The 23,164-nt window shown below is 41.4% G+C and overlaps 1 protein-coding gene across 1 annotated transcript; it reads left to right on the forward strand.

Annotated features, from left to right (window-relative positions):
• The first annotated feature begins 2,042 nt into the window (after positions 1-2,042).
• LOC308282542 (casein kinase I) lies at positions 2,043-20,605 on the forward strand. Its single transcript, XM_080722921.1, has 11 exons — positions 2,043-2,188; positions 5,449-5,539; positions 5,976-6,086; positions 7,090-7,238; positions 10,056-10,284; positions 13,980-14,150; positions 14,730-14,878; positions 15,135-15,330; positions 17,699-17,838; positions 17,936-17,998; positions 18,581-20,605. The coding sequence occupies exons 2-10, from the start codon at positions 5,464-5,466 to the stop codon at positions 17,966-17,968; spliced, it is 1,254 nt and encodes a 417-aa protein (XP_080579047.1). The 5' UTR covers positions 2,043-2,188; positions 5,449-5,463; the 3' UTR covers positions 17,969-17,998; positions 18,581-20,605.
• Positions 20,606-23,164: the final 2,559 nt, after the last annotated feature.

Raw genomic sequence — 23,164 nt, forward strand, 5'->3', positions numbered from 1 at the left:
TCAAACTGTGTGGATTGGGTGGGAGGGGTCGGGCGGGGTTGTTTACAGATGCATAATAAGAGTTACCGTACGTTTTTATGTTTTGTTGTTGTGTATTCGTTTTAAATTAAGACAGGCTTTAACACTCCTGTTCAGTGTTTTTCGTTTTGAGATTTTACAAAGGAAAAAATTTATTTAAACAAATGAGAACAAGATTAATAATAAAGATGAAAGTATTGGCTTCTAAATGTGTTGAGTGATTATTATGCAATGTAATGTGAAACCTTAATAGACTGAACAAGCAACTTATAAACTTGGTTCAACTACCATGCTATGTAGCACAAAAAATATATTCTACACGATCATACTTATTGGTGTGAGTTCAAGTATGTGTTTGCTTGGAGAATGTTCTTGATGTCAAATGTGTGCATGATTGTGATGTTTGATGTAGAGTAAATTCAGTTTGTGTAGCTCCCATCTGTACCATGGGCCTTCAACAGGGTGTCCTAGAGTTATAACTTGTCACGGTCACCAGGGCCTCCAAAATCTTGTGTGATGGGAATTTAGTTTTTCACACCACAAATGCATTAGTGCTGTGAAACAATCTATGGAGCCATCAAAGCTCCCATGTCACTTTAGTGTCAACCAAGAAATGAGCTGCAGTTGGTGAGCTAGCTTTGAAAGTTTCTTAATTTCACACATCATGGATTTTTATACAGTAGCCCATATATGTGGGGTCCCTGCTTTGTGTCTCTGCTCTCTGCTGTCTGCCTTGGGTTTAGGCTATTCGTGCAACTAAACTTTTCTGGTGCACTTATTGTTAGTATTTACATTAGCCCAAAAATGGACAGGGGAAACAAATAGTTTAAAGGGTGACAATTTTGGAAGTTGCCTATTTAAGTATCAACTTGAACCATATATTAGCGTATGCGTTCTGACTGACGTTATTACTACATGGCTATAGAGAAACGAAGCCATGTCGTCATTTGTGCGTAATGACGCCCTCTAGGGGGTTCATGCTGGTATTGTTTTGTATTCAAATCGCCATTGGGAAATTTGCGTTTGCCGCATATAAGGACTGTGTTAAAAAAATAAACACACCATGTGCGCGTTTCTGTCAGCGGGGGGGTTCTGCATAGTTTATGATATTCATTCATATCTGATATAGCCTGTTGTCAGAGAAAATGTAATCAACGCTGTCCTAAATGTTGGAAACTACAGAGAGACACTCGTGTCTGGGACAGACTGTCGCTGAGAGCATGTCCGCGCACATGGTGTGTTTATATTTTTAACACAGTTCTTATATGCGGTCATCGCAAATTCCTCAATGGCGATTTGAATACAAAACAATACCAGCATGAACCCCGTAGAGGGCGACATTTCACGCCATTTCACGGAAGTGACATCACACTTCGCTGCTCTATAGCACACAATATAGGTCTACACACTTTATGTATTATTACTACTACATGTAGTAGTAATACATAAAGTGTGTATATTATTATTACTACTACATCATGTAGTAGTAATAATAATAAAGTGTGTATATTATGTGCCATGTAGTAATAACGTCAAGTGGTTACATGTAGTCTACATGTAACCACTTGTGTGATTGCAATGGTCAAATTCTAAATACTTGCGTGACAGACTGACAGTTGTCCAAATGAAAGACATCTGTAGAACTGTAGTAGGCGATTAGGCGTTACATTGTGAATTATGTAATGTTTATTAGCCAATAGAAATACATGGTGACACGTTATCTTGATGGGCGAAGTGGCGAACACACTGATACTAAATAGAATGTGGCTACTAACATATTATTTCATCATTACGTAACTTTTGTTTTTATTTGCTTTTATATAAAGTGGAAAATACATCCAAGGCGAGGTCCAAACATTTTGTAATCTTTTCCCCCCCAATATTCTTTGATTTTAATATGTCATCCCGTGAATGACATCATCGATGTTGTCATGGTGCGTTGCAAGTAACGAGAGGGGGAGACAGACTCGAGCAGAAACAGGCATTGGAATCGTTACCGGAGGCTCAGGGACTTTCAACAGGGATTGTAAGCCGACGCAAGAGCAAAGAATCGGGGGTATGAGAGCCGCCAGAATCCGCTCCCATCCTTCGCTGCCGGGGTCCAAATCTAACTGACAACTGTCGGATCACTACCTCCACCGAACCAGCTCTCGGAAGAACCCAGTATCGGGTGAGTAGTGGACCGAGGAGTCGCAGAAATCAAGGGGGAAAGAGGGCCGGATTCGTCCGAACCAAAGGCTCCTATTTACGGCTATATGAGAGGGGGAGGGGGCGAGTAGAGATGGCTATCAACACAAGCTAACCCCATGCAAGGGTGCGGTTACTACAATACATACAGAGGGCACACATTTGCGATACTTTAGATTTCGTGTCAAAAATACAATTCGTAAAACATGCATTTGAATTGTTTTGTAGCTTCGGGTTGTGTTTCAGCTGCTAGCCGCTGTCCAGTAGTGTAGCTATTACAGCTGGCACTGTAGCTACAGCTGGTATTGTTACTCAAGTAGCCTATATGATATATAATACAAAATTCTCTGGAGAGCTTCTCTAAATTGTGCACATGTATAATTACACATATTTCCCGTTATGTGGTGGTGTTAGTTCTTGTGATCACAGCTGACTTGCTACTCCTATGAGATTGTTACAATGTTTACCAGAACTGCTCTGAGTCTCGTATCCTCGTTAAATCTTAGCAGAGGTAAACGGTTGTTGTACCAGCTTCGGGCTGTTTACATAGTAGTACATGAACAAAAAACAGTTGTGATTATTATTGGTGAAATATGTGCTGCTTGTCGAACTAAAGTTGGGTTTTGGGGTGAGAAAGCTTGGATGCTTATATGCCAGAGATGAGATGCACGGTAGCAGTGTTTCTCTTGTTGTGGTTGTGGAATCGTCATCTCTGTTTGAGTTTCGGACAGAAGGCAGTACAGCACATTTTGTCACTTCTGTGAGGGTCACTAGCCCAAGTTACAGCTGTCTGTCGTTCTACTTGTCTGCAGGTAGAGGAGTCACTTCTTAGTTCTTACACTGAGTAAATGGGGTGTACATACTTCCCTATCACCCTAATTACATTGGTGGGGTAATATATACCCATATCTTAGGGCCCCACCTCCATAACTACCTCTATGCCCTGTCCAACAGCCACAGTGCCTTTCACTTCCACTACTGTACCTTGCATATACCACCATAGCATTTGATATCATTTTGCCTTGCAGTGTTGTACTATTGAGGGGTATGCGCATGCATAAAGTGAGTGGCAAAGTGAAAGGCAAAGTGAGTTTAACATCGTTTAACGTCATTTAATGCAATCAGATAGGACTTTTCTGTTTGGATGTATGGGCTGTCAAGGGCAGAAAGTAGTTTTTTTGCCACCACTCAGTAGGCGTTCCCGCACAACTTCCGGGTATGATGATGATGTCACACACATACCCTCTATAATTCCAGCTGTCTTCTCAAAATTTACAACTGGTTTCAGATTGTGCAGGCTGTCTTTAATAATTTCAAGTGAATCCCATTGCTTATACTGCACTTGCAGTCGAGTGCTTTTCTTTTAACAACGGAGTGCTCTTCTTAGCAGGTTTATAATATTGTATACTCTGCCTACCAAAAGTAATTTCCATAAGAATACAAACAGATAAATAAATACATACACTAGGGTGGTGCTGTGATATGAAATGATGTGTCACCATTCCACACCAAGCAATTAATCACTGGTGCTTAGTGTATGCCTGATTAATGTTGCACCCTAATCGGGTCCCTGGCTGCAGCATGTGAGTAAACCTCTTGGTGTAATGAAACCTAACCCTTTATTAACCCTAATATCTCGTCTGCCTCCGTCATACGTCTCATCAGAGATAGTCTCACCTGGCTGGCCTAGTGCCTATTAGGTCTTGTTGTGCCATGTGATCTCTACCTAAAACAGTTGCTGTGAATTATTTAATTGGCTTATTTAACAACTCGATGTAAAAAAAAAAATAAGTCTCTCTGCTAGAATGCCACTTTTTGTTGCAGGACAGGCCAGTGATCCATAAACTATCCTGTAGTTTAGGATCTTATAATTAGCATGGTTCCTTGATAGGTTTGGCCTAGTGGCTTGGCCTATTGGAAGTAACCTAAAGGGGGAAAAACCTCATAAAAGCTTATGGAATAGTTTTGCCATGAGATGTAGAGTAGATGTAGGAGTCCATTGTCCACTTGGATGCAGACCAGATGCAGGCAACAAGGCCTGCAGAATTGATTAATCTCTTCCATGCCTAAGTTGGTTTGCCCACAAAACTGAGGTCGCCTTGTGAGAATGCTTTGTTTTGCAAACTCTCCCAGCTTAGTCATGAGACTCTTTTCTTGTTGGAAGTTTATGGTGGCAGAGGAGGCAGGTCTCTATTCATAGATCAGTGCAGAGGTCAATAAAGATGCTGTGTCTTTAGTGTATACTTGCTGCTGTTGATTTCTCACTAGGGCACATTACAAACTCAACAAGCCCTGCCCTTAGTTGAAATAGGCTTGTTGGCTTTACAGCTAGATTTAACATATCCCAAGTTAACTAAGTAGACAGTGCATATTTAATATACATGAGTAGAGCTTCCTCAGATTGATGGTGAGGAAGCGAAGTTCCTCCATAAATTACACCTTTCTGAGTGTATCATCTGCACTTTGATGAGTGTCTCTATCTCTCTCTCTCTGAAGTTCATTGCAGAGAAATCAACTCAAGGCTTTGACACAGATACAGCCACGCCAGCGCGCCTCCATGGCTCCCGCCTGCTCTCCCTTGCAGTGCTGTATAGAACAGAGCTTTGCCTTTTGCAGTGGCTGCACAATGTGGCGTGGCAGAGAGAGTACTAAATAAATGATGATCATGCTTCCACATCACGTGCAATTCGGCTCAGAAGACCCACTTGCTGCCCTCGTGTCTGCCAAGTCCTAGTGCCCATGCTACAATTGATTCTAGCCCACTCCTACTGACTCCTTACTGGAAAATCTATTTCTAGCCATCTCTCGGTTTAACTTCTCTTCCCTCCTTTTGATGATCCCACTACAACTGCCTCCCTCTGCCCTCTCCTAGTCCCAGCCACCCTAACCATGTATTGCTGGTAACCTGTCAGCTGTTTGCTTACAGTATCAACTAGGCTAACCCAGTTCAAGCTGCACTTGCATGCACGCACGCAAACACACTCTTGTCTTGGTTAATTTGTTTGTTTGGGATTGACAACCATCATGTGAGTAACTGACTGTCCACAACCCATAACTTCCATCAGTCTAGAAGTTATACTTTGGTGTCAGTCGTTAGGTCTGTCTTTTATACAGTATAGTATAGTGTTACAGGATCAGCAGTTGAGTAAAAGAGACTAGATAGACAGCAGACATGGTGGTAGCTGAGGTGTCATGTGTCCTTTGCCTACTTCTAATCATCGTTGTGCCATCCATTGTTCACAGCGACAACTTGCAACCATGGAGCTGAGAGTGGGGAACAAGTATCGGCTCGGGAGAAAGATAGGCAGTGGTTCCTTTGGAGACATTTACCTTGGTAAGTGGGTGGTGGTGCAGGCCACCACCACTACAGTATGCCTCATTTCCATACTCACCTACACACCTAAAACAGATTTATTCCACAGTACACAGTAAAATCCATAGTGTTAATCACGGGTCCATTTGGTGACTTTTGTATACTCTTCTGTGTTAACACACAGGATTGTGTAGTCTCTGGATGCGTCTCCCCTTTCATACTGAGCAGTTTTTTTCACCCGCCTCCCTGGGCACTCGGCCTCATTTTCCTTCATATACACCTATTGTCAGGCTGTCTGTTACTGGGAAAATGATGTGACACTTAACGTGTGTGTGTGTGTGTGTGTGTGTGTGTGTGTGTGTGTGTGTGTGTGTGCGTGTGCGTGTGTGCGCGCGCGTGTGCGCGTGCGTGCGTGCGCGGCGCCTGCGGGCGTTTGGGTGTGTCTGTCTGTTCTCAGGTGCCAACATTGCCACTGGTGAGGAAGTAGCCATTAAGCTGGAATGTGTGAAGACCAAGCACCCACAGTTGCACATCGAGAGCAAGTTTTATAAGATGATGCAGGGAGGAGGTCAGTGATGCTGATAGGCCATAATATTAAGAAAAGACACATTCAACTCAGCACTAGCTGAGTGTCCATGGGACGCACAGCTACTGTTGTCAACAACAAATTCCATGTTAAGAGAAATGTAGGTAAAAACACAATAAATCCATGGACACCGCAATTTTGCATTAATGCATCGTACTTTATCCTGTGTTACAAACGACAAAGTTCACGTAGAAACCCCTAAAAACACAATAGAAACAAAACCAAAAAGTTCCCCTGCGCTGCCATTTTGACCAGATTTTATAGGTTCGCACGTTTGAGTATAATACCCGGAGCAACATGGTTGTGAGCCGTGAGCTGACACGATTTTATCTGTAACACTTTTTAGTATAACACCCAGAGCTGTGTCTGTGCCGTGGGCAGTCGCCAAAATCACAATTTCTTGTAAATGAAAAACATAGTGATTGTTGTTAGATTGGTTTAAAATACCACCATATTTAATTGCTACTTAATTACTGCCCTTAATGCAGGCTGTCACGTAGGGCAGCAACAAAGGATCTCCACTCTTGTCTGTTCATATTATAACCATAAATGCTAGCCTGCACTTTGTTAAAGAATACTTTTTGACTCATTGAATTTCCCTGGGACTCATAAGACCACCCCTGGGTCCTGGGACCCATTACACTGAAAACCTAGCAACATCATTAGGAGGTACATAGTTGAAGATGAGTTGTCTGTACGTCAGCCCTGACCAAAGCAAATGTATTGCATTCTCATCCCCATGGCTGCCTAGAAAACAAAAACTAAATCTAAACAATCATGTTTGTGTCAGGACAGCTGCCTTTCCATTGATGTATGTAATCCCGATAATTTTGTGAAATGCACTGGAAAAGAAAGATGCTCGTATGGTGGAACACAATAGGAGTAGATGTCATTGACAGCAGCTGTGGCCAGCTGATGCAATGTACTGTACATAAACACTAACTTTATTTCCCTCTCTGTGTTTACCTGTGTGTCTGTCCACCAGTGGGTATCCCATCAATAAAGTGGTGTGGTGCTGAGGGTGACTACAACGTGATGGTGATGGAGCTGTTGGGCCCCAGTCTGGAGGACCTGTTCAACTTCTGCTCCCGCAAGTTCAGCCTTAAGACTGTCTTGCTACTGGCAGACCAGATGGTATGACACACATTATGCACTAATGGAAAGTGTAAAATATTGTAATCACCAATGCCTGCAAGGTTAGTTCAGACAGAATATACTTGAGAGATTTCACATTGCCCTATGTGGGTGCATACAGATGCTTGTTACAATGGTACTACGAGAGACCCATATGTCATACACTGACGTGGTAATCAGCTGAGCAATTGCTGTGTTATTTAAGCTCATCTCAGTTTGTTATTCCTCCTGCTGACTTTTGTCCCTGGACTGTTGATATTCGCCTGTTAGCTCCCACAGCCTCTCCAGCACCACCAGTGGGCTCTGCTATTAGTTCTCTCTCCCATCATGTCATCAACATGGATCTGTCCCATTTCCCATATTCCCTCCTGATTGGCTACGATTGTCTTCTAAAGTTTGTGTATGCAACGTGACGTTGCTTATCTCCTGATTATGGAGTCTTACTGGTATCCACACTTGTATTTTTATTCTATAATAAAATATTGTTTCAGTCTATTTGTGAGCTATCTGATGGAACTATCCGTTATGTGCTGGTTTGTACAATCATGAGTGTATGCCCAGGAAGAGGTTCCTTTTACAGCAAAGAACCCAGTATCTCGATATTTCCATCTCTATGACAAGACTTAATGCATGGCCGTGACACTGTACTGGGACAGTTTGACTTCTGAAGACATAGCATATTTTATTTGATCATGTGAACTGCTGATTGGTCTTAGATAAGGACTCTTGATTCTTGCAAGTATTTATGAATATAGAGAAAAAATCGCATTCATTTGTCAAGTACATAGTGTGCACAAGAAGTGCTGGGTGTGTACTAGATCTGTACACATAGGCTACATGTTGCACAATTCACCAAGGACTGAGATGTACATTCTTTGAATGCCATTGTACTCTTCCACACAAGCACCACACTTTGCTGAAGGCTGCATGTAATGCTGGCCTTTACTTGCACTGTGATGGGCTATATATTGCATGCCATGTCTCTTTCGAGAACAGACCATCTTTTTAATTAATTTGTTCAAACTGTGTCCATCTGTGCAACCTGTCCATGGGAATTGTTGTCAACATTTCTTAGTTGGGACGCCTTGACTATGCTTATACGCTAGAGTGAAATGCAAAAATCAGTGGACAGTCCAACATACTCTGTCCACGTCTCTGTTCCCTGTTTAATAACTTTCATGACCTCTATTCTCCTTATTGGCTGTTATATCAGTCTTCCGTCATATTCTATTGTCCTTCCTTATGCCCTAGTTGACTCTTGTTACTGACGGATGTGCGGTGGCTATTGCTTTTAAGTGTTAGCCTATCTAGTAATACATCTTACTATGGCACGTTTCCATTGCTTAGAACTGTCTCGACCTGACTACTCACCTTTTTGGTTTGACATTTGTGAAGAATCAGTTATTTGTTATTACCTCTGTTTCAAGTTTCCAACCGAGGTCTTACTATACAAAAGGTGATGTGAAAACACTGCAGACAACAGACTTTCCTATACTGTATGGAAGCTCCTGTATTCTGTTAACAACATATTTTAAAACTAGATATTGTAAATGTGAATTGAATCAATATTGATGAAGAACTGAGCATGTTCAGTCGTTTGCTGTCCTCGTTGGCCATCAGTATGATGAGGGGGTAAATGCTCCACTGTAGAGTGGACCTCTAATCTGCTACTGGTGCAGAAGCAAGCCTAAATAAGCCAATGACATTTTCCCGTCAAACATTTGAACTAGATACCATATTCTCAATTTCAACTCTCAATTCCTATACCAACTCCAAAGCACATCTAGGCTAATAAAAAGCAGGCTTGTTTGTTTTTTTTCCAAGCTGAGAGTGTTGCCAGATTTGTCCGATTCTGTGAGTGAAACAAGCGAACAGGTCAATAAAAAAAAGCCCAAAAGAACCACTTGAGCCCTATTACATCAGCTATTTTCAAAAGGAATCTTGAAAGCAAGGCTGAGCAACTACACTTCAGAAACAAGCCCAAACAAAAGCAACTCGCAACTATGAATATTTACAGGCGACTTTACAGGAAAACAATCCCAAAATCGCTTATAATAAACAGACCTGGCAACACTGGCCTGACTTTTAAATGTCAAGTTTGCCAACTAATGGCAGCAGACTATAACAGACTAGCAGTTTGAATCAGTTGGTAGTAGTCTGTTTGGTGGAGAGCCACCTTTTACTGTGACAGCAAGCTACATTATTTGAGGGGTCCTATCTGCAGTGGAAAACAATGCTAGTTGAGCTGTTTATTTTTTAGCCTTTCTGTGGAACTAGTATGTAATCTTTCACTGGTTTGTTATTCACAATAATCCTTCTACATAAATGTGTTTTTGTCAGCTTCTCTAAATACTATATTATTCATGAGCGTCTGCCCTTTAAGTTGACACTTGCGGCAAAATGATATAGGCATTGGAAATGTTCCAGAAATAGTTGAAAAGGTTTATTTTAATGTTTATACCGCAGCAGTACCTCCTTGATTTAGTTTAAAACTTAATTCTGAGACAAACAGACAATGGAGGTGTCACCAATAACACTACTAAAATGGTTGTTACACAGTGGGCCTTAAAAAAATGTCTGGGCTTTTCTAAGCCTTTATGATATACAGTGGAGAGAGATGGGAGACAGAGACCAGGGAAATGATGACATGCAGTGAATGACTTGCTGTTATGCATGTTAGGCCATGTGGTATGCGTCCTAACCACTTGGCTATCGGGCTGCCCACGTTGATATGGTTCTATGTAATGGAAATACAGCTGCCACTCCCGACTTGACTTTACTTAAAAAGTTAATTTCATTCTCTCCCCCTCTCCCCAGATCAGTCGTATTGAGTACATCCATTCCAAGAATTTTATCCATCGGGACGTGAAGCCAGACAACTTTTTGATGGGGCTGGGCAAGAAGGGTAACCTTGTGTATATCATTGACTTTGGTCTTGCCAAGAAGTACCGCGATGCTCGCACTCACCAGCACATCCCCTACCGGGAGAACAAGAACCTTACGGGCACCGCCCGCTATGCCTCCATCAATACGCATCTGGGAATAGGTAAGATACACTCAGTAACACTTTTAGTGCTAGGATATAATTATACAGACGCATTTCGTATTTTTTTTATTCAAGTCAAGATCATTATGGATCATACAAATGTTTCACAGATGTTTCCTTGCACATTCCAATCAAATTAATGTTTGATGTAACAGTAAAACTCAAACAAATTTCTCTGGTCCAAGTTATTGACCAGAATTATTATCTGCAAATACCAGCTTAACCACCATCGATCCTTCCGTGGCATGCATCCTACTGATAAACAATAAAATCCACCATTAAATCATCTTAGAAAACCTATAGAAACATGGCTGTGAAATAAAACACATTTCAGCCAACGATCAAGCCTATTGAAACCTCTTAAATAGGATGCCTAGTAGGGATGCGAAGATATACCGGTACGGATCGTAATCGCGATACAAACGTCCGCGATACGGTTGAATCGGTTCATTCAGTGTGTACCGGTACAATAGACGGCCGAAATCGTGATGGATCGTACCGTGAGTGTCTGGATCGGTAAATTCCGCGATTGTATCGGTTCTTCCATAATAGTATTTCATTCTATCCTGTGTTTCCGAGGCGCCATGAATGCACCATCATCAACCGTTCAGCCCCGTTCAGCCCCCTCCCCAAAAGCCAGTCTTTAACGCGAGCTGCGACTCGGACAGACAGACAACATCTGCACTCTGCATGCATGCAACCAGGGAGACAGACAGTGCAGCGAAATGCGAGTGAATCAACACAGACGAACTAGCAGCCCCACGGGTTAAAAAGATGCAAGATTAGTACAGTACTTAGCTTTATAACATCCGATCCAAGTCCGCTGCGCTGATTGTTGTCACAGAGTAGCACAGGCTGATCGAGTGATATGTAATCAACAGCCGTTTAGCGAATCTCCGACGGACAATTGATTGAGATCATCTTCTGCGCTATATTAACTGCACACACACAACAACAATGTTGCTGGGTGTTGTTGGACTACTGCTTGCGTTTAAAACAAAGACTGTTCTACAACTTTCCTGTTGATGCAAGCAACTCTCTCACTTTCTCTGCTGCTAGTTCTGCTCTGGGAAAGAAGCCTAATTTATACATCGCAGTACAAGGGTGTCGCACCTAAAATAGCAGACCTACAAGCTCACAATGCGTCGTGGATGCGACGGCGTTGCGACGCGCTCTGAGCTTGTAGGTCTGTTTTAAAACATTTTGGCTATAAAAATTGCATAATCCTGGATTAAATATAATATAATATAATATATTATAATATAATATAATATAGACCTAATAATGCAAACCAGGGAGGGACTTTATTGTTTTTCAGGTCAAGGACCCCTTAGCTCAGACAGAGATCAAGCAGGGACCCTCGCTGTAGGCTAGGCATTATAGCCTACTGTATCACACAAATATTTGGCAGGCCCCCTGTAATAACCCTGGATTGGGGTCCCTGACTCCCAGTTGAAGACATATAGGCCTACTAATAATGACATAGGCCTTCTATATGATTAGTTATCAAACAATTCTACAATAGCCAGCAGCTTTGTGTTCTCCCAGAATACTATATGTTGAATTTAAATTTCATACATTTTTAGTCGCTATGCTTTGTAAATTTTGGGATTTGGGCTTGAATCGTGGTGAATCGTGAATCGTATCGCATCGTATCGGGAACAGGGGTGGATCGTGATGTATCGTATCGTCAGGATTTCAATGTATCGCAATTATATCGTATCGCTGGCTGTGTATCGAGGTCCGTATCGTATCGCCTCAGTGGTCGAGATTCGCATCCCTAAACTATATGCCTAGGGCTAGGGGGAGCGTCTCACAGGTGAGGGGACCCATAGGGCCCTATTTTCATCCATGAATTTCCACAACATTTCTTTTTTTTTTTTTCTTTTTTTTACCATTTTGAAAAACATTTTTTAATATTTCAAAAAGCTGATCTACAAGCTCACAATGTATCGATGTAGATCGTCTATTTGAAGAATGTTTACGTTTTTCAAAATAAAATAAAAAAAGGCATTTAAGTTTAGGGTTATGGGGTAAGGCATGGACAAAAATATAGCTCACGGAATGAGGAGCAGCGACAGTCACAAATCAAGGAGTGGTGTTGCGCCGTCGTTAAATGCATATCTGGGTAAACACTGACCTACTGTACACATGGACCATTTTCCTGTTAATGGCTTCATTTTTAGACTTAGCTTTTGCACTTTTGCCCAAAGTTATTAAAACTAGACACCAGCCTACTCGGGTCTACTCTACGTATCTCAAGCAAGTTTCAAGTCTGTGCAAGTGAATTGAATTCATGCCAAACTGATGGCTTAATTGAAAACACATATGCTTTGAAAAATTGTCAGTAGGCCTATTGTCTTACTTTGCGATGGCTGGGTGGGTAACGGCAGCAGGATAAAGTTGACTAATTGAATACCTCGCTGCGAATTGGGTTTTCTGTCAGTTTTATAAGGTGTCTCTGTCCTACCACCTACCTGTGCTACAAGTGCTGATTCAGCTTGGCCCTAATTGGTAGGTTTTTGAATTTATGTGGGTTGTGATGTGGGTTGCCATCTGGTTAAAATAAGTCCAACATTGGCCTAGACATGTTTACTTCCAGATTACAGCTACTCCCCTCCTTGTTGCATCTGCCAGCAGCATGTTGAATATGATAATTGGTCTTTCTATGAGTCATCTGTAGGCCTTAGGTGTGATGCATACAGTGACAGATTTTGGCTGTCATCTGTATCTTTTTTTTTTTTTCCCTTTCTGTCAAAGCAAGATTCACAAGCTCACAACCCTTCTGAGGGTGAATATTTCAATGTTGATTTTCCTTTTTGCTGTACTCGATGCTGCCTGGTTCCCTTTTTTCCATCCAGGAAGTTCCTCGTTCCAGCTTTACATTCCAGAAAGTATTTTTCCCATTGGCCCCCACTCCAACCAACTCCCCTTTTTCATATCTTGCTGTTTGGACATTGCCGATCTTCTCTTAAATCTTTTTGTTTAAATACCAGTTGTTTAAATACCAGTCCCGGATCTTACAGCAGTGGGGTTGTGCTTATGCAAGGGACAGAAAAAGTTGCTGCAAAAATTAGCCGGGATGGAAAACAGTCCTATAGTTCTTGGCTTTTACCCAGTTTAATGTACTAGAATTGACATTCTGCAGAGAATTCTTTACATGGCAACCATTAAAAGCCTCCATTCTTGCTGTACATTATTATGCTGTCACCCAAGAATTTGTATTGTTTATTGAGATCTTTTGATTAGATCCCATGCACCGAAGACAATGTTTCGGGTGATAGATTAAGGGTGATAAGGTCATAAAATTGACTCAAATCCTCAAGTATGATTCCATTTTAACTTATTGTAGCAGGCTACATTAATTATGTCAAGTTATTTCCATGAGTAGGGATGATTTATCAGTGAGATCTTTCAGTTGGTAAATCATATGAATTCAATAAAGTTAACTAATATTCAAATACAAATCGATAAATGGAGAACTTTTTGAAACTGATGTAACAAAGTATGGCAACTATACTATACCATTCAAAATGTTGTAAGGGAGAAGCGTTTTTATTCTGGCTGGGCTGTCGAGACTTATTTCAATAACCCTGTGCCCCTCCTCCCTAGTCCCTACCTAAGGGCCTAGCTAACTCTCTGACTTGGTCTCTCGTCCTGTCTCTCCTAATTTCTCTCTTTGTGTCTGTCCACAGAGCAGTCCAGGCGTGATGACCTCGAGTCCCTGGGCTACGTCCTCATGTACTTTAACCTGGGCTCTCTGCCATGGCAGGGCCTCAAGGCCGCCACCAAGAGGCAGAAGTATGAACGCATCAGTGAGAAGAAAATGTCCACCCCAATTGAGGTGCTGTGTAAAGGTTACCCCTGTAAGTATCTCCATATTGCCTCAAACATTTGACAGGTCAGAAGAGTGCGATTATCTGATTATCTATATGAGGCAATTGTCCATTAACAATGGTCACAGTATCTAATCACGAAAGTAAATGTCAACTCTAGTCCAGTGATTTTTTTCTAAAGGTAGCTCTCCACCGCACCGGTGAGTTGGAAAGTTGGACGAAAATCTGCTGTTGAATGGGCGGTGGATACACTGTCACGCTGGGTCGCAAGTTAGCTTGGTCAAGCGTCGGATAGCAGCAGGCTTGTTGTTGAAAAAGACCACAAGCTATTTTCAGCAACATAGTACCCATCTGTTGGTGTCGGCTCTCAGGTGCATTCAGCACCTTTTTTTCCACAACTACCAACCGACTATCTCCCTTCATTCGACTGCCAGTCTGTAGTAATCTGTCCCTCTGTGTGGGCTCTGACACAGCTGGACTGTACAGTGTGTGTTTGATGCAGAGATGCACTGTTTGCATAACTTTATTGTTCTTACTTAATTATAGTTATCATGCTCAGTGTGAATGGCAATTTACTCTGTTATTTGTGTTTCTGCTTCTCTCATGTAGCTGAGTTCTCCACATACCTGAATTTCTGTCGTTCGCTACGTTTTGATGACAAGCCTGACTATTCGTACCTGCGGCAGCTGTTCAGGAATCTGTTCCACAGACAGGGCTTCTCCTATGACTATGTCTTTGACTGGAACATGCTCAAATTTGTGAGTATTTGATTTACTCTTGATCTAAACATACTGTGATACAACAGGTACCATGAAACGTGTTTGTTTCTGTCCTATGAAATATAGATCATACATACATTTTCCTGTATGATAAGGAGTCGTGCCATTTAATTTCAGTGTATGTTGCTTTAACCCTCTGTTTTTTTTTTGTGTAAATACAAAATGACTCCTTTTTCTTCAGGGCTGACATGGCCGACTCCAGAGGATTTTTAACGTACTTGGTTTTATAAACTAGGGTGCCAGTCGAACAGCCGAGGATGGTGATCGGGAGAGGAGGACAGGAGATGAGCGGGATGAACGCATTGCTGGGGTTCCCAGAGCTTCTGCAGCACGGGGTCTACCCCCAGGGCCCAACCCACCCGCCGCCAACAGAGTCAGGAACGGACCGGAGCAGGCCATCTCTAACCCTGCCTCAAGGGTCCAGCAGTCTGGTGAGTTTGCTGCTAATGCCTCCATACATTGGAGAAATGGTTCTCAGACATTTTCATGTCAAGGACCCCCAAATCGAGATGTATTTGGCCACGGACCCCCATTTGAAAGGATTTTTGTGCCAGGGACCCCCATAAAACATTTGTTATTATTTCTAAACAGCAGGTCTACAAATGGTAAATGGTGCACACATTAAGAATGCTATTTGAAGCTCATGCAGCTTAGTTCACACACAATACTACAAAAGCATTATTTTTGGAGATTTCTGTATTTTAGCCCTCTTATGTAATAAATGCCACCATCTTCAAGACCAATATGTATGGGTTGGCAGACTATATTGTAGATACACTAGAAGTATGTATATGCACGGCCGGCATATACATGAAGAAGCAAAAGACTAACGAACACACACATGCTGACACACACACTCACACAGAGACACAGACAGAGCGAAATGGCAATGTACAAACACACACACTGACACACACACAGAGAAATTGCGATGCAATATGTGCGCGCACGCACACACGTGTGTGACTGTGTGTGCCTGAGTTGTCGGAGAAGCACAGTCGCTCTAAATGTATGTTCGCTGGTTCGCGAGTCAGGACAGGGTCTGTCTGTCTAGTGTGTGCACGTGCGCGTGCTTCTCTCTCTCTTTCTCTCTCTCTCTCTCTCTCTCTCTCTCTCTCTCTCAGAGGGCTCACGGGCCGTGTGCACTTGTTCTCTCTCACTCTCTCTCTCTCTCTCTCGGTGCATCTGCCACCCCCTGTAACTCGATACCTTTGTGACCATTTTGACGTGTCAGCACTGGCCAGAATACTCCATCAGGACTGGCTGCTCTGCGTGAGGCGAAATTTTGTTAAATTGAAAATGTTGTTAAATTGAACATTTTTGTTAAATTGAACATTTTTGTTAAAGGAGCTATAGTCAACTTTTTCTTGAAAAACGGATGCTAAAATAAACATAATGTTTCGAAAATATTTTATAAAAAAATAAGCTTCATACATGTGTTTCTATTCAAAAATGACCACAAAAAAACGTAAAATAATGATAAAATAATCATTTTGGCTATTATCGGCCCGACACTTTGTTTACATTCTAGTCTATTCTTTGATAGTGTTAGACTAGGATGTAAACAAAGTGTCGGCCCGACAATGGTCAAAATGATTATTTTATCATTATTTTACGCTTTTTGTGGTCATTTTTTTAATAGAAACACATATATGAAGCATATTTTTTTATAAAATATTTTCAAAACATTATTTTTATTTTAGCATCCGTTTTTCAAGAAAAAGTTGACTATAGCTCCTTTAAATTGAAATAAATGCGGTTCAAAGAGGGGCATGTTTAAAATGTGGACAGTGCAACACTTTCGGGTTTGTTTGACGTGGTGGCTATGTTTGTGAGAGGTGAAATAAGCAGGCTTGAATACCATACACCTATTTTCAAAATAATTAACAAGAGCATTTACAATAGAAATGGAACAAATAGATGGTTTCTGAGTAGTATTTTTGTATTGTGGAGGAATCTTACTATTCACTGTTGGCCAATACCCTTCAAATTTCTAAATGGAATGAATGGCCACACGGACACGAAGACACGCACGCACGCACGCACGCACACACACACACACACACACACACAAAGACATGAAGACCAATTGGCATTTCAATATTTCCCTCTCACCAAATATAGCTGGTTTCTGTATAGTATTTTAGTACTGTGGAGTAGGAGTGGGTAGTCTTGTTACCATGTTCACCCTTGGCCTCATGGTATGTTAAGAAAATCTGAATATTATAGGAGCAATATGACATGGCATGCAGGCCTGGTATTTATTGTTTTTTAGTTCAGCTTGGTCCTATGACACAAGCTCCTCTTATTTCTATGTATAACTATGCTTGCATCCCTGCTTTCCCCAGATAACTGCTAAACCATGTTTTAAACGTATTTCTTTGTAATACAAAGTGTTTCAGAGTCTGTTAAACTCAACATCCTATGTCAAATCGACCGGCTTCATCGGGAATCGATTCCTTGCATTTTGCTAAGAGATGTGTTGTATAGTTTAATTTATATAAATGTATTTGTGCATTAATTTTCTCCATTGACTTTAATTAAAGATTTTACTTTTCCCAAATATGGAGATGACTGACATCATAGACCACATGAGACTGACACACTATGTCCATATATGGGCATTCCAAGATAATGGGCTTAATATTGATGACATCATGGATCTCCATATATGGGCATAAAAGGGCATAATTTCCAATTGCATCTTTCTAGTTGATCTAGAATTCCTCAACCGTGTGCTACCTACACTGATCAAATATATAGCTGGTCTGAATAGTATTTGTGTACACCACCTTTTAGGAAACACATCACCCCGTGCAATATCTCGTGCAGAGAGGGAGAGAAAGGTGAGCATGCGGCTCCATCGAGGAGCTCCAGCCAATGTGTCATCCTCTGACCTCACAGGCCGTCACGATCAATCCCGAATCTCCACGTCACAGGTAAGGAAACTGTTTACAAATGCTTTTACTTGCCTCGACTTGAAATAATATCATGAATATCAATGCCAACTTTGAGTCCTCACATTTCCATTTGCAGGTTAGCATGCCATATGAGCACATGGGAAAGTGAAATCCTCTTCATTTACATTGAAACTGACAGGTGAGACCCACTTTTACTCATTCATTCATGTGCTACTTAGCACATTACACCAGTGGTTTTCAACCGGTTTTCATATCAAGGTCCATTATTTATTCTGCATTTGAGCCACGGACCACCATTTAATAAGATTTAGCCTCTCAGACCCAAAGCTTAAAATATTTTGTTGTCGTTGAATAAGATTTTGTCCACAATTCCATGCTGTATTGATGTTGGTACCATAGCAGGAGAGACATTGAGCCAAATAACAATTCTTCTACGTTCTCTAATTGTGTAGACCTCTTATAAATTAAGTAATGCAGATCTTGACAACAATAATTTGTCAAAAGTAAAAGGGACCCGTAAGGGTCTGTTTCATTTTACACTCTCAATAGTTAAATATCCATAAGAGTCCATTTGGTTACCAACTCCCCATCATTTAGCTGGGGACCACCTGGAACCCCCCCAACGACCACTGGTGGTCCCCGGACCACTTGTTGAGAACCACTGCATTACACAATTACATTTGTGTCATGTGTCTGTAATTTGTTGTATGTTACACAACGTAAAACAGACCACAATTTAATATCCCAATTGTCATTGCAGGGCTGCAGGGGATATTCAGACATCACTCCTGTTTTTTTTTTTTTTTGTTTCTTTTGGGGTTTTACGTTGTTTTATGAAGATGTTGCCAATGGGACAAAGACGATCTTTTAGGAATGGACTGCAGATCCTAAAAAGACATCAGTGGAAGTACTGTATATTGATGGTGTCACTACCAACACTATACACAAAGCTAATGAATGATACATCCTCTTTTCTTCTCCATTGTTGGTATCCCATGGCCCCATGGTAGCTCATATCCACCTACTCTCGCTCAAAAAAATCCTCCATTCCCCTCGCCTGTCAAATGTGAAGAAGCATTTGCATCAAGAAGCCAGCATTGACAAATATTGGGGAACAAGCACGTTCATGGGCACAATGGTCAATTTCCACTTTGATGCAGGCTGAATAAAGATAAAGCTTTATTTGTTTACACTGCAGAAATCACAAATGTTCTCATTTATTCTGTCACTGGTTAGCTTTGTCAGAGTAGTGAGGGGGGCTAGTTAAGTGTTTTCCACTCCTGTTTGGTGAATACACCCTGTTCATTGAAAGGGCCGCCCTTGGTTTCCACTCCTGTTTGGTGAATACACCCTGTTCATTGAAAGGGTCCTTTTAGTGGTTTGGGGATTATGTTTCATACGTTTTAATAAGAGGAAAAGTACAGCTAAATCATACAGGGTGGAGAGGTGCAGGTGAAAGATAGATCAGGAAGATAGGAATCGTTGAAAAGAAAGGATGAGCAAGTCATTGTTTTAGCTGTTAAACTGGTGATATATTTGAAGTAGCAATGGGCAGACTTACCCGTTCTTTTCATCTTATGAACCTTTGGGGCTGTAACAGAGCACAGTGCTCAGTAACCCACGTTCCCTTGTGTTCTCCACACATTTCTGTGCTATTTCATTACTTACTTTGGTCTCTAAGGGTTTGGTTGTCATAATTAGTAGAAAAGTAGAGATTTTAACTGCAGATCTTTTAAAGACACTCCGAGCCTAGGGTAAATAAAAACACCCTCAGGAAAATCTTCATATATTTGATCAGAGACCATAACAACCCATTTTTGGCTGATATTATTTTTTAATTTATTTTTTACAATTGTTCTTAATGTCAGCCTTTTTTGTTTCTTTTTTATGCTTTTGTTAATGGAGACTGCAGGCTCTGCTGTGGTTGAATAGAAAATGGGTAAGGCATGAATTGATTTTTTTTTTTTTTTTTTTTTACTTCACTGTAAATATTTTGGATTTCTGTGTAAAGCCAAAATGTCGTTAGTCGATTTTAAGTTGTATGGTAGAGATTATAAAAAAAATGTAAACCAGGGCTGGTTTCAGAATTTTAGAAATGACTAAAACATACTAAATTTGGGATGGGCTTTGGCTATTGTTACACTGCCACCTGGGTCTCAGACACTGTGTGTGTGTGTGTGTGTGTGTGTGTGTGTGTGTGTGTGTGTGTGTGTGTGTGTGTGTGTGTGTGTGTGTGTGTGTGTGTGTGTGTGTGTGTGTGTGTGTGTGTGTGTGTGTGTGTGTGTGTGTGTGTGTGTGTGTGTGTGTGTGTGTGTGTGTGTGTGTGTGTGTGTGTGTGTGTGTGTGTCATTAATACACAGGATCCCCTGCTAGCTAATACTGGATTTGCATCGAAATGTTTTCATTCTTGTATTTGTCCCCTCCCTGTTATTTATTTTAAAATTGTCTTGTATTTTGTCTGTTTAATCACAAACCCCTTTGTCCTCTTTTCCCCTCCTTAGTTTTAATCTGTCTTAAAATCTTTATCACTTATCACAGACTTCAATATCCACCTAGTAGGGCTAGTCCCATTTGGGCAAAAGGTTCATTGATGTCACCACACCAGTCTGCCAGAGTTTTCTAGAGATATTGAGAGCCCTGGATTTCAACAGCAACCTTGATGATGTCATTGATTGAGGGGGTAAACCATGCCAGTTGCATGGATGTGTAAATTACAATGGCCTGTGTCCTTTGTATGGGACAACATGACCCAGTGGCAATGTAACCTATTATGGGTTGGGGAGAATCACTAGAATTTTTTTTTTGTTTGGGGGGGGGGGGGGGGGGGGGTTGACTTTATGTATTGTGTATTGATATCTTGTACAGTTCTTTAACACACTTTTAACTTTATTTACAACAGTATTTGTGTATATTTTATGAAGTAATAAAAATGAATAAAAAAAATGTTCCTCACAAACTTTGCTGCACATTTAGTTTTTCTTCATATTACTTAACTTAACCCAAGTGCTCTAGTATGGATTTTAGACATTATTACATTATAACCTGAGACAAATTATTTTGGCGTGGCTTGATTGGATGAAGCCTCCATGGGGTGTGAAGGGAACATTCATATGTGAACCACTTGTGTGTGTGTGTGTGTGTGTGTGTGTGTGTGTGTGTGTGTCATTAATACACAGGATCCCCTGCTAGCTAATACTGGATTTGCATCGAAATGTTTTCATTCTTGTATTTGTCCCCTCCCTGTTATTGTCTCCACCAGCCGAAGGCTGAGGGGAGACTATGTTTTCCCCTCCGTCCGTCCGTCCGTCCGTGCGTCCGTGCGTCCGTGCGTCCGTGCGTCCGTGCGTGCGTCCTCGCAGTTTGTGAACACCTAATCTCAGTCGCCGTTGGCCCGGTCGCTGCCAAAGTGAGCACACACATTCCCTGGATGCCAATCTAGAACCTCTGCCCTAAATTTTTCAAATGGGCCTTTTCTAGCGCCAACTAGTGGCCGATGTTTGCTAAACACATTTCTGTGCACTACTCTTACAGATTTTGTCCAAAAATCCTACAAATCGGTAGGCAATATCTCGACAGTCATGTGATCGACACGGATCTGTCCGATTTTGCATATTCCATCCTGATTGGCTAAGATTGGCTTCCAAAGTTTGTGGAATTGAGCCGTTTTGAACAAATTGCCTCAAATCACAAACGCAAAGTGCAATTATCATGAAATCGCGCACACACGTTCCCACTAGGCCGAGGAAGAAATGCCACTTAATTTTTTTTTAATCAGCCTCATGGTGGCGCTATAACAGCCCGATTTGTGGTTTTACCTATAACTCCACCGATCAGTTTCAAACTTTGTAAGCGCACTCCCTAGAGGCTAAGGATAAACCTTTGCCCTGCATTTTTCACATCAGCCTTTTATAGCGCCACCTTTGGGCCGACTTATGTAAATACACATTTTTGGATATTACTCCTTGAGATTTTATCCAAAAATCATGCAAATCGGTACACAGTATCTCTATAGTCATGTGATCAAGTCCGATCCGTCTGATATTTCACATTCCATCCTGATTGGCTAATATTAGCTTCCAAAGTTTGCAGGATTGCTCAGTTTTTGAACAAAATGCCTCAAATCATCAACGCAGCTTGCGATTACCGTGACATTTGCCACACATATTCCCACTAGGTCAAGGAACAAATGCTACCTTTTTAACATTGTCCTGTTATAGCGCCACCAGCAGGTAGACTTTAGCAAAACACATTTTTGGAACACAATGCTTGAAATCATGCATGCAGCGTCCGATTGCCATGAAAGATCTAAGGTGAAGAACACATGCCACCCTTTTTACATTGGCCTATTATACAGTAGCACCACCAGGACGCACGGCCTGGTGGAGACCTGTGCTCGGAAGAGCACTGCTTCTAGTTTATTTTAAAATTGTCTTGTATTTTGTCTGTTTAATCACAAACCCCTTTGTCCTCTTTTCCCCTCCTTAGTTTTAATCTGTCTTAAAATCTTTATCACTTATCACAGACTTCAATATCCACCTAGTAGGGCTAGTCCCATTTGGGCAAAAGGTTCATTGATGTCACCACACCAGTCTGCCAGAGTTTTCTAGAGATATTGAGAGCCCTGGATTTCAACAGCAACCTTGATGATGTCATTGATTGAGGGGGTAAACCATGCCAGTTGCATGGATGTGTAAATTACCATGGCCTGTGTCCTTTGTATGGGACAACATGACCCAGTGGCAATGTAACCTATTATGGGTTGGGGAGAATCACTAGAATTTTTTTTTTGTTTGGGGGGGGGGGGGGGTTGACTTTATGTATTGTGTATTGATATCTTGTACAGTTCTTTAACACACTTTTAACTTTATTTACAACAGTATCTGTGTATATTTTATGAAGTAATAAAAATGAATAAAAAAAATGTTCCTCACAAACTTTGCTGCACATTTAGTTTTTCTTCATATTACTTAACTTAACCCAAGTGCTCTAGTATGGATTTTAGACATTACATTATAACCTGAGACAAATTATTTTGGCGTGGCTTGATTGGATGAAGCCTCCATGGGGTGTGAAGGGAACGTTCATATGTGGGGGGGGGGTGCAGCGGTGCACACAGCACAACAATAGCACATGCAGTGCAGACCAGCTGGCAGCAGCTGAGTTACATCATTTTTCATGTGGGCAGCTCGAGCCGAATTTATGCTCCGCCGCACGTTGGTGTCGTGCGCCAAAAATGACAGACTTGCAAGCTCACAATGCGTCATTTGCGAGATGTTTGCGACGCACTGTGAGCTTGTAGGTCTGCTATTTTCGAATCAGCGCTTCAAGCCAAAAGCTTGTCCTG

This window comes from Nannobrachium achirus (assembly GCF_963921795.1).
Source record: "Nannobrachium achirus genome assembly, chromosome: 4".
In the NCBI taxonomy this organism is placed as follows: Eukaryota; Metazoa; Chordata; class Actinopteri; order Myctophiformes; family Myctophidae; genus Nannobrachium; species Nannobrachium achirus.